Genomic DNA, 12,427 nt, shown 5'->3' on the forward strand with positions numbered 1-12,427 from the left:
ACTCTTTGCCATTTTCGTTCACTTCTTCAACCTCTTTTGCTGCATACGTTTTGGCTTAAGATTAATAGTCATATTCTCTCATCAAGAGACATTTTACGCTACACCCATATCGTGTGTATATACCCACATTTGCTTTTGAATACCTGCTGCAAATTCGGAGTTTATATACATGTTAGTTACATGCGTGATTATATTAGACTTCATATTCACTGTACCATGACAGTTTTAGAGTTATTTCTATATAGCACAGATGATTTTAATTCTACGTTTATAAATAATACCGTTTTCAATTACTGCCTCATATCAGTCACTTAGAAAGAAATTAACTGGGGCAATTTGTTTCATACCACAGAATAATCATCACTATCTGGTCAGCAAATCTCATGAGGTTCACAACCATGAAGGAAATTATCATGGTAGGGTGCCAACTAATGGAGGAAATGATGGCCGCAAAAACGGAACCTTGAACTGTACCAACGTTGGAACTGAGCAGTACATCCCGAACACCTACGGTTGGAATGATACTAAAACTATATCATGGATACAAGCAATCATCACACTCAGCCCAAGACACCAGGATGAAGGCATCGTGGTACCGCAGTGACATTGATACCAATGTCACGCACAGACAGAACGGCGTGTTAGGATGGCACCCGGACAACCAAACTTCAATTTACACAAACCATTGCTTCTGGAACAAATCCGGGACGTTGTATCAAACTATCTATGATGTCAACAACGTCAAAGAATCGTACCCTTCTCTCAATTCGACAGCAGTTTATGGAAGCTGTCGTCAATTCAACGGAACATTGGCAAATAAAACCATTAGTTTGAGAAATGACCCCGAAGTCCAGATGTATCGCGGCAATACAACATGGACAGACAACATGGATAGAAAGAAAGGTTGGCAGATGACAGAGGGACAAGACGTTTCTCGTGGTGTCAAAGGTCAATGTAATGTTCAACTTACAGGACAGGACAAATGGAACAATGATAACTACAAGGAGTCTTACCAATATCCAACTTATCAGTCGCAGGTAAATTACGAATCTGAAAGATATAATTATGATTTTTGTCTTTACGTTTTCACGGCCAATTTTGTGCTGTCATTCTGTTTGTCGTTTGACTCGTTCCCAAAATACAGCAATGCTCGATGATGAGTATTGAGGCCGAACTGTAATCTTTGAACATTATTTTTATTTGACAGAACAGCAACGGAATGCTAGTAATTGTATAAAGAGTTCAAAAATACAAACAATTTAATTTTCTGATGAAGTATTTTAACACTTTGTATTTTACAGAACATCGATGACATATTACAAGCCAAAGGCTCACAAGATAGCATGTCACGTAAACGTAAGTTCCCTGACGAAACTGAGGCTAAACACCACATCGGCCAGGTGACCAGTGTACCTAGAGTTGATAAGCGCGCCCTCCACAGTAAATTCCGTGTGGTAAAGAAAACAGACGAATCCCCATCGCCTTTTGGAAATTCAAAGGTCGCACCCATGTTATGGCGAGTCAAACTTGACGACAATACCGTTGTTGACGTAAACAACGAGAATGGTTTACCAACAAACACAAAAAGGTCTAAAGTCATCTCGACCTTAACCCCGACAAAGATAAACGAGGCGGCCGCAACTATCGGGAATAGCAAATTCATTACTTTGGAAAACATGAAAGTCGTTCGACGAAAACTGGAGGTTGTGCTCGATGTAAAGCAAGAAGAAGAGAGACAGGAACGACTCAGGTTAGAGGCCAAGGCTAGAGCGAAGATGAACGTCAATGTTAAAGAAAGGATGAGAAAAGACAGGACACACAAAGACCGCAAACGCCACGTAAAGATTGGACTTTAGATGCAAACGCAGGAACAATCTCCACGTCGTGTTTATCAGAAATAACAAACTAGGATTAGTGAACGTTTTATATTAACTCTCTTAGATTTATTTAATCACGTTTTTTCATATTCTCTATTTTTGTTTTAATAAATATACTTTAATTTTCATGCAAGCCATCTTCTTTGGATTATTCTGTACGTCTTGTCGATTTCTGAAGGGTGTTAATAATATCTTTGCAAATTGTCGTCAATACTGCGATACCACTTCCGGTTAAATATGTCATTGAGCCATTTTTGATGCTTGAAAAATAATCAAAATCGCCATTTACAGCATTCCGAGGATTCCATGCTTGCAAATGGATTCTCTAAGTATGCAAGACAATCAAAACCTGTGTTATTTTAATTATTAAAAGTCTCAAACTGGAATCTTTGGTTTTCCTCTGACTGAGTACTTCAATAACTCGAGGAAATCTACCTTAGGAAGCAGATTATAGGAACACAGCTTGGTCAGGAGTGACATTTTTATTAGACGGGTAGTCCCTGATTCGAAGCCTGTATAAACAATTTAAAATCGGGTGTATTCTAAGATTAGAACATCCGATACGTAGAGTTATATTCAGGTATCATATTTTCTTAAAAACATGCTAAATAAAATTGGTTAGAGATTAAAAATTTGGGATCATTCGAAAGTGCGTCTGGATCAAAAATGCTTGCTTTACATGAAGCAAATACGATAACGAGGTGTCAAATGTATCTTAAAAATGGCCAATTCTGCCATTGCGATTAAAATGTTCTGATAGAATTTAAAGAGAAAATGATGCATTGTTTTCACCTGCATGGAAAGACCTGGTAAATAGGCCAATCCTTGTTTAGACATCATATTAAAATATCAAATGTAGTTAAGTTTAATAATATGTTTACTTTTATATAGGTAATGTTTTCATCTATTTTCTTATGTACAATTGTAAGACACATACCTCAAATACCATTAATTGTGCATATCTTCTATGGTCTGCTACCTGGGAATCATCCGAAACAAAGACATGACGTCATCAAACCAAATCCAGTGTTTCGTGACTTGGTGACTATGACGTCAGACGTAGTTACATCGGCAACCAGTGTAACTTACTGCAGCGCGCTTTTCGGAACATCTTAAAAGTCACAGTTCTAAAACTCCCAAATAGATCAAACAACGTAAGCATGTATTTACAGAAACCATCCCAAGGATACGGCGAAGATACTGCGTTTTTTCACCTTAACAAAATGGAAAAGGTATGTAATTTGAGCGACAGATTTTGGTCATCCTGGATGATTTTATTTCATGCATAAAGCGTTGCAAAACAAGATTACAATTTAAAAACACCGCAACATCGATGTGCATTAAGATTTTGTGGTTGTTTTATAACTGTAGTTAATGATCAGTTCGATGAGTTTTAATACTGTTTTCTTCTAAACAATCAGTTGGTTTATAGACACGAAAAATTTAGCATCACCTAATGAACCATGAGATTACAAGATAAAATAACTTTCACCTATAGCAACTCCGAATTTGAAAGTGATTAAACAAATTCTTTGCAATTTTCGTTCACTTCTTCAACCTCCTTTGCTGCATACATTTTGGCTTAAGATTAATAGTCATATTCTCTCATCAAGAGACATTTTACGATAGACACGAAAAATTTAGCATCACCTAATGAACCATGAGATTACAAGATAAAATAACTTTCACCTATAGCAACTCCGAATTTGAAAGTGATTAAACAAATTCTTTGCAATTTTCGTTCACTACTTCAACCTCCTTTGCTGCATACATTTTGGCTTAAGATTAATAGTCATATTCTCTCATCAAGAGACGTTTTACGCTACACCCATATCGTTTGTATATACCCACATTTGCTTTTGAATACCTGCTGTAAATTCGGAGTTTACATACATGTAAGTTACATGCGTGATTATATTAGACTCCATATTCACTGTACCATGACAGTTTTAGAGTTATTTCTATATAGCACAGATGATTTTAATTCTACGTTTATAAAAATAATACCGCTATCAATTACTGCCTGTTATCAGTCACTTAGAAAGAAATTAACCGGGGAATTTTGTTTCATACCACAGAATAATCATCACTATCTGGTCAGCAAATCTCATGAGGTTCACAACCATGAAGGACATTATCATGGTAGGGTGCCAACTAATGGAGGAAATGATGGCCGCAAAAACGGAACCTTGAACTGTACCAACGTTGGAACTGAGCAGTACTCCCGAACACCTACGGTTGGAATGATACTAAACTATATCACGGATACAAGCAATCATCACACTCAGCCCAAGAAACCAGGGTGAAGGCACCGTGGTACCGCAGTGGCATTGATGCCAATGTCACGCACAGACAGAACGGCGTGTTAGGATGGCACACGGGCAACCAAACTTCAATCTACACAAACCATTACTTGTGGAACAAAACCGGGACATCGTATCAAACTATCTATGATGTCAACAACGTCAAAGAATCGTACCCTTCTCTCAATTCGACAGCAGTTTATGGAAGCTGTCGTCAATTCAACGGAACATTGGCAAATAAAACCATTAGTTTGAGAAATGACACTGAAGTCCAGATGTATCGCGGCAATACAACATGGACAGACAACATGGATAGAAAGAAAGGTTGGCAGATGACAGAGGGACAAGACGTTTCTCGTGGTGTCAAAGGTCAATGTAATGTTCAACTTACAGAACAGGACAAATGGAACAATGATAACTACAAGGAGTCTTACCAATATCCAACTTATCAGTCGCAGGTAAATTACGAATCTGAAAGATATAATTATGATTTTTGTCTTTACTTTTTCACGGCCAATTTTGTGCTGTCATTCTGTTTGTCGTTCGACTTGTTTCCCAAATACAGCAATGCTCGATGATGAGTATTGAGGCCGAACTGTAATCTTTGAACATCTATTTTTATTTGACAGAACAGCAACGGAATGCTAGTAATTGTATAAAGAGTTCAAAAATACAAACAATTAAATTTTCTGATGAAGTATTTTAACACTTTGTATTTTACAGAACATCGATGACATATTACAAGCCAAAGGCTCACAAGATAGCATGTCACGTAAACGTAAGTTCCCTGACGAAACTGAGGCTAAACACCACATCGGCCAAGTAACCAGTGTACCTAGAGTTGATAAGCGCGCCCTCTACAGTAAATTCCGTGTGGTAAAGAAATCAGACGGATCCCCATCGCCTTTTGGAAATTCAAAGGTCGCACCCATGTTATGGCGAGTCAAACTTGACGACAATACCGTTATTGACGTAAACAACGAGGATGGTTTATCAACAAACACAAAAAGGTCTAAAGTCATCTCGACCTTAACCCCGACAAAGTTAAACGAGGCGGCCGCAACTATCGGGAATATCAAATTCATTACTTTGGAAAACATGAAAGTCGTTCGACGAAAACTGGAGGTTGTGCTCGATGTAAAGCAAGAAGAGGAGAGACAGGAACGACTCAGGTTAGAGGCCAAGGCTAGAGCGAAGGTGAAGGTCGATGTTAAAGAAAGGATGAGAAAAGACAGGACACACAAAGACCGCCAACGCCACGTAAAGATTGGACTTTAGATGCAAACGCAGGAACAATCTCCACGTCGTGTTTATCAGAAATAACAAACTAGGATTAGTGAACGTTTTATATTAATTCTCCTAAATTGATTTAAGCATGCTCTTCATATTCATTATTATTTCTTTAATAAATATATAATACTTTAATTTTCATGTAAACGATTTTGTTTTTGTTATAATTTACGTTGTATATGTATTGTTTCTCATTTGCACTGCATATCTAAGCTACGTCTATTTAGGGAGTCTTATATATAGTAACCAAAATTGGGTGTTTTATATATATATTCTTTGCGAAAGAATTCAAAATCACATGCAGCCCTCCACCTTCGAGTTTTGAGTTCGAACTCTCCCTAGAACTTGCTGATATCGGTGTTGTTTGGCAAGGGGAAGAGGTCTTCTGGTTTTCTTTACCAACTGAACCTGACACGTCTATGTTGTAAATAGGAAGTAAATAAAAAGTAATTAATTAAACAAAAACAATCAGCCTATCTTTCACTCATTCCTTGTGTTATTACCATGGAAACCGGCCCTGTAGTCGAAGAAAATCTGATGTATATGAATTTTCGGCAATCTTCGGGAATTAATTTCCGAATGATGCCGGAAATTTCGTTAAGATCTTGCCATTGCTCCAGTCTAATGGAAGAGTTCTAGTTTACTTCACTACGTGACATACGTAAGTTTGTAAAGTAACAAAAAATACACAAATACGTTCGTCTTACTCTGTCGACATGTGCAGAATAATTGGTTTTGGTCACATATAGTCCTAGATATGTCCTAGACACAGGAAAAAGAAACCACAATTAAATCCCTTCATATACATGTAGTATAAAATGATTATTTGGTTGATTTGCATTGCTTATAAGTTGCTTTATTGAAATATTTCATTTTTGCTTGCAAAAAACAACAACACAAATAATAACAAAAAAATATATAATAGAATTGTAAATTCAAACTACTCCGTAATTCATTATAGAGTGCATTGAACTGGCAACAATACAAGTTAGATTAAAAATATAACAGTGACATCTAGGTGAGAGCTTAAACAGCAAGTCTATAAACCAATAAACTGGAGTAATTCCTCTATATCCGTCGATCACACAATGGATTACGAACTGACCTTTGTTAAATACACAACTATTTAGACCACGTCCTGTCCTAATGAATGCTCGACCATGACGGGATTCCTAGCTGTCCTCTTACTATTCCTCTTTAATATCTTAGGTGAGTAGCTTGCTATGATTAATGGTAATGATGATTTAGTTTTTATCAGTATAATTTATTATCAAAGAAATTGCGTTATTGTATTGTAAATTTAAAGGCTCGAACCTCGTCCTAGCTTCCGTTTATTTTCTACAGTATACATATACTTAACCTTAGCTTAAGTTATGTTTGATTAGATTGCCACCACAATCTGGCAATAAGTCCATGAATTCTTGATGATTATTTTGTTGTTTGAATATACGTACGTTTACTCGACAATATCAGCATTATTATTTAAAGATGATCCACCGCCGACAGAGCATAAATGATATTCATCATTTGAACAATAATTGGTGTTTAATCGTGTATATATATGTCTAACTTACACAAAAAATAATATCAAATGATTTATTTTGCCTTTGGTGCATGCGCAATCAGTACTTCATTCTAAATACGGTGCCACATAATTTTTTCGATATGCAATAAATTATTTTCTATATTTTAAACTTTAAGTTAAATTAGAAGCTCAAAATTTTCAATGGTGGTAATGGTGTAGAGTAAGTTTCTTTTGTAACTGAAGAAAAATACTAAATCGTCTGCTCCTGTTTTTGATAGAGAACAAATACTATTTATCAGCGGTGGAGTATCTTTAATTAAATTTCGCGTACAATAATTACATTGATATTGGGAAGTACAGTAGAACTTCGATAATTCAAACTTCTATTAGTCGAATATTTCTCGATGTGACGATATTATTGTTCAATCAGGAATTCTTCTACTATATAATGTTTTGTCCATGATACTACCAGTTCTATAACAATTCATTCCGGAATGTAACCAACATCTTCAACTGATCTGGTGGTAATATTACACCAGTACAGACCTATACCATAATATGTATCTTAATTATGATATATCTACTTTGTATTGTATCAATTCCGTTGTGGTACAAATTGACATAACTTACTTAAAATACAGGTTGTGACCTGACCTACTTTGTATTACAGGTTGTGACCTGACCTACTTTGTACTACATGTTGTGACGTGACCTACTTTGTATTACAGGTTGTGACGTGACCTACTTTGTATAACAGGTTGTGACGTGACCTACTTTGTATTACAGGTTGTGACCTGACCTACTTTGAATTTCAGTTTGTGACCTGACCTAATTTGTATTACAGGTTGTGACCTGACCTACTTTGTATTACAGGTTGTGACCTGACCTAATTTGTATTACAGGTTGCGATGCCGGTGAGTTTTTCCACCAGTGTCGGACCTACTTTTTTATTACAGTTTGTGACCTGACCTACTTTGAATTTCAGTTTGTGACCTGACCTAATTTGTATTACAGGTTGTGACCTGACCTACTTTGTATTACAGGTTGTGACCTGACCTACTTTTTTATTACAGTTTGTGACCTGACCTACTTTGAATTTCAGTTTGTGACCTGACCTACTTTGTATTACAGGTTGTGACCTGACCTAATTTGTATTAGAGGTTGTGACCTGACCTATAGCTACTTTGTATTACAGGTTGTGACATGACCTAATTTGTATTAGAGGTTGTGACCTGACCTATAGCTACTTTGTATTACAGGTTGTGACATGACCTACTTTGTATTACAGGTTGTGATGCCGGTGAGTTTTGTTATCAGTACCTGACCTACTCCTACTCCTATAGCCAGGAGTATTATTCCTACTACGGGTATTGTGACGCTGGCTGCTGTGGTTATACAGTCTACCGAACATGTTGTACCTCAAAGACAAATGCGTAAATATTGACGATTTTGCCATCTCAAATCTGGGAGAATTTATATTTGAATAGCATTGTTTGTCGTAGCATGAACCCACATCATATATACAGAAACAAAATTCTGGAAACATGTTCTATGCGTGTATTTATATTGTAATCTTTTTAGCAAATTTTCTTACTTCAAAACGTATGACCGTATTTTTCTTTGTCTGTTGAATTTTTAAGTTTGACAAAATAAAACTTTCTTGTTAAACACTATGTAATTTGTTTTAAAAGATATCAATCCATATTTTCTCCATTAAATCAATTACTACTGAAATTGTGTAGATATTCATGAACGAATGCCGTCGTACTATGTGTTATATCAACTCAATTCTTGTGCAATTATCCATATGACCTAATTTTCAGTGGTATGATAGCCGGCATTGTCATCGGTGTTCTTCTTTTCATCGCCGCTATCGTCATCATTGTCATCTGTATCTACAAAAATTCCAAACCTATAGACCTTACACCAGATAACGAGATCGAAGCTTGTCCCTCCGAATGTGAAAGTGATCTCGTCTGTAAGTATACACTTGTATTGACATCATATATTGTCATAACGCTTAGAAGTGCAGAATATGTATCTTCAATAATATATTGTGTGTACATTATGTATTTCATTTATTTTGTTTAATCAATTATGTTTACTGTACATGCGATTAACGGATATCTATCAGTCATATTGAATTTGATACGGCACTTCTGCAAAAAGTAGGAAGAGTCGTTCCATGAATAAATATGTCTGTCATTTTCAGAGAAAAAAAAACAACATAAAACTCTAAGCCAAAGATCAAATCAGTAAATCTTTAAACTATTTATTAGATATCTGCTTCATTGCCATGAAATATATCATTTCTTATTAGCTGTTTAGTCATTAGCTGTTGCTGTGACAATTCATTAGAACCAGTTTGTTCCCGATATGAGCATCACAAGTGTCAGTACAAGCATAGGTTTAAGTCAATTGCCCATTGTGAAGTTTCTCATTGACGTTGATTGTTAATTCTCATCTTTATTTCAGTACAAGGTAGCGAACCAGTCCATCCTCCCCCTAACCCAATAAGAGGTGCTAGCCATCCCCCACCAGGAGCCGTGACGGGACAAGACAACCCGACCTTGACCGTGGAGGCTTCAGTGTCCCCTCCTCCGCCATACTCCAACGAGAACAACAGATACTAGAAATTTGGCAAAGCGGGGTCTGCTTGTTAGACGCTCGTTCACCATCTACAGAGGCACTAGAAATATCAAACTGGATTCTTCTGCGTGCTTTTATGTGGAGGTCGCTACGATTGTTTGCAAAGAAGTTTTGCTTATGGACAAAGACCTTGAACTGAGGTTAGAACATACGGTTTATATGTCCGAGTATGCAAAGCTGGTATCGAACCAAACGATCTTGAATTACATCTTTTATGTCGACATGCATTGACGTTGTTGCCAAAATATTGAAGAAGTTTGCCATCCCTTCTCATTATTGCATTTTTCACATTTTCATCTTCACTTGATCCTTGGACACAACCTTAACCCTATCTAGCAAGCCTTTTTTCGTATCCGTCATGATCCAGACATGGCCACACTTGTAAACTTGTCCAGAATCCCAATTTGGTCAAGCTTGATATCAACGTAACTGCAAAACTGCCACCTTTCGTAAAATCCTATGCACTATTTCCATAAAAACCCTTTGAAAGTCCATGTTCTAAACCACTGCTGTACATAATTATTAAAAACTTTGAAAGTAAAAATGTGCTCATCGTCTGTTGCAAGTAGTTAAGACAAGAGATCCCAGAGGGATCTTGGCGCCCACCAAAGAATGATCTATGTCTGACAATAGAAAGACGGATCTTTTCTCTGCTTTTCAACTTTTTACTACATATTACTACATATGAAATTTGAGAAAGATCCTTTCAGTACTTTCTGAGATATATAACACTGACAAACTTCAATAATCAAAATCAAAGATGTTGTTGACCGATCAGTCCCAATATGCAATATGCAGGTCCTAGGAGTACCTACATATAAAATTTGAGACAGATCACTTCAGTACTTTCTGAGAAATAGCGGTAACAAACTTCAATTATCAAAATTCAAAATGGTGGCCTGTCGGCCATCTTGTTGACCGTTCGGACCCAAAATGTAATTAGGGACCTAAGGGAACCTGCACATGAAATTTGAGACATATCCCTTCTGCACTTTCTGAGAAATAGCGGTAACAAACTTCAACAATCAAAATCCAAGATGGCGGCCATCTTGTTGACCGATCGGTCCTAAAATGCAATATGCACAACTAGGGCCCTAGAGGAACCTACATGTGAAATTTGGGAGAGATCCCTTCAGTACTTTCTGAGAAATAGCTGTAACAAACTTTAACTATCAAAATCCAAGATGGCAGCTTAAAGGCCATCTTGTCAACCGATCAGTTCAAAAATGAAATATGCACAACTAGGGCCCTAGGGGAACCTACATAAGAAATTTGAGAGAGATCCCTTCAGTACTTTCTGAGAAATAGCGGTAACAAACTTTAACAATCAAAATCCAAGATGGCGGCCTGGCGGCCATCTTGTTAACCGATCGGTCCTAAAATGCAATATGCACAACTAGGGCCCTAGGGGAACCTACATGTGAAATTTGAGAGAGATCCCTTCAGTACTTTCTGAGAAATAGCGGTAACAAACTTTAACAATCAAAATCCAAGATGGCGGCCTGGCGGCCATCTTGTTAACCGATCGGTCCTAAAATGCAATATGCACAACTAGGGCCCTAGGGGAACCTACATGTGAAATTTGAGAGAGATCCCTTCAGTACTTTCTGAGAAATAGCGGTAACAAACTTTAACTATCAAAATCCAAGATGGCGGCCTGGCGGCCATCTTGTTAACCGATCGGTCCTAAAATGCAATATGCACAACAAGGGCCCTAGGGGAACCTACATGTGAAATTTGAGAGAGATCCCTTCAGTACTTTCTGAGAAATAGCGGTAACAAACTTTAACAATCAAAATCCAAGATGGCGGCCTGGTGGCCATTTTGTTAAACGATCAGTCCTAAAATGCAAATATGCACAACTAGGGCCCTAAGGGAACCTACATGTGAAATTTGAGAGAGATCCCTTCAGTACTTTCTGAGAAATAGCGGTAACAAACTTTAACTATCAAAATCCAAGATGGCGGCCTGGCGGCCATCTTGTTGACCGATCGGTCCCAAAATGCAATATGCACAACTAGGGCCCTAGGGGAACCTACATGTGAAATTTGAGAGAGATCCCTTCAGTACTTTCTGAGAAATAGCGGTAACAAACTTTAACTATCAAAAATCCGAGATGGCGGCCTCTTGGCCATCATGTTGATCGATCAGTCCCAAAATGCAATATGCACAACTAGGGCCCTAGGGGAACCTACATGTGAAATTTGAGAGAGATCTCTTCAGTACTTTCTGAGAAATAGCGGTAACAAACTTTAACTATCAAAATCCAAGATGGCGGCCTGGCGGCCATCTTGTTGACCGATCGGTCCTAAAATGCAATATGCACAACAAGGGCCCTAGGGGAACCTTCATGTGAAATTTGAGAGAGATCCCTTCAGTACTTTCTGAGAAATAGCGGTAACAAACTTTAACTAACAAAATCCAAGATGGCGGCCTGGCGGCCATCTTGTTAACCGATCGGTCCTAAAATGCAATATGCACAACTAGGGCCCTAAGGGAACCTACATGTGAAATTTGAGAGAGATCCCTTCAGTACTTTCTGAGAAATAGCGGTAACAAACTTTAACTATCAAAATCCAAGATGGCGGCCTGGCGGCCATCTTGTTGACCGATCGGTCCTAAAATGCAATATGCACAACAAGGGCCCTAGGGGAACCTACATGTGAAATTTGAGACATATCCCTTCAGTACTTTCTGAGAAATAGCGGTAACAAACTTTAACTATCAAAATCCAAGATGGCGGCCTGGCGGCCATTTTGTTAACCGATCAGTCCTAAAATGCA

At 37.6% G+C, this 12,427-nt stretch overlaps 3 protein-coding genes across 3 annotated transcripts; all 3 read left to right on the top strand.

Moving 5' to 3' along the window:
• Positions 1-329: 329 nt before the first annotated feature.
• LOC138335767 (uncharacterized) lies at positions 330-1,934 on the top strand. The gene is made up of 2 exons (XM_069284932.1): positions 330-1,037; positions 1,302-1,934. Exons 1-2 carry the CDS (start codon positions 519-521, stop codon positions 1,854-1,856), a joined length of 1,074 nt encoding a protein of 357 aa, XP_069141033.1. The 5' UTR covers positions 330-518; the 3' UTR covers positions 1,857-1,934.
• Positions 1,935-2,673: 739 nt separating this feature from the next.
• Positions 2,674-5,553, top strand: LOC138334492 (uncharacterized). Its single transcript, XM_069283150.1, has 3 exons — positions 2,674-2,686; positions 4,097-4,638; positions 4,904-5,553. Exons 1-3 carry the CDS (start codon positions 2,674-2,676, stop codon positions 5,456-5,458), a joined length of 1,110 nt encoding a protein of 369 aa, XP_069139251.1. The 3' UTR covers positions 5,459-5,553.
• Positions 5,554-6,607: 1,054 nt separating this feature from the next.
• On the top strand, positions 6,608-10,615 carry LOC138335768 (uncharacterized). Its single transcript, XM_069284933.1, has 4 exons — positions 6,608-6,679; positions 8,284-8,428; positions 8,819-8,973; positions 9,471-10,615. Exons 1-4 carry the CDS (start codon positions 6,631-6,633, stop codon positions 9,626-9,628), a joined length of 507 nt encoding a protein of 168 aa, XP_069141034.1. The 5' UTR covers positions 6,608-6,630; the 3' UTR covers positions 9,629-10,615.
• The last annotated feature ends 1,812 nt before the right edge of the window (positions 10,616-12,427 follow it).

Source organism: Argopecten irradians, chromosome 11, assembly GCF_041381155.1.
Source record: "Argopecten irradians isolate NY chromosome 11, Ai_NY, whole genome shotgun sequence".
NCBI lineage: Eukaryota > Metazoa > Mollusca > Bivalvia > Pectinida > Pectinidae > Argopecten > Argopecten irradians.

Coding starts and splice junctions, on each gene's coding strand:
- LOC138335768 (XM_069284933.1), top strand. CDS start 6,631: ATGACGGGATTCCTAGCTGTCCTCTTACTATTCCTCTTTAATATCTTA. Junction 6,680..8,283: donor ATTCCTCTTTAATATCTTAG/GTGAGTAGCTTG, acceptor TTTGTATTACAG/GTTGTGATGCCGGTGAGTTT. Junction 8,429..8,818: donor TGTACCTCAAAGACAAATGC/GTAAATATTGAC, acceptor CCTAATTTTCAG/TGGTATGATAGCCGGCATTG.
- LOC138335767 (XM_069284932.1), top strand. CDS start 519: ATGATACTAAAACTATATCATGGATACAAGCAATCATCACACTCAGCC. Junction 1,038..1,301: donor ATCCAACTTATCAGTCGCAG/GTAAATTACGAA, acceptor TGTATTTTACAG/AACATCGATGACATATTACA.
- LOC138334492 (XM_069283150.1), top strand. Junction 4,639..4,903: donor ATCCAACTTATCAGTCGCAG/GTAAATTACGAA, acceptor TGTATTTTACAG/AACATCGATGACATATTACA.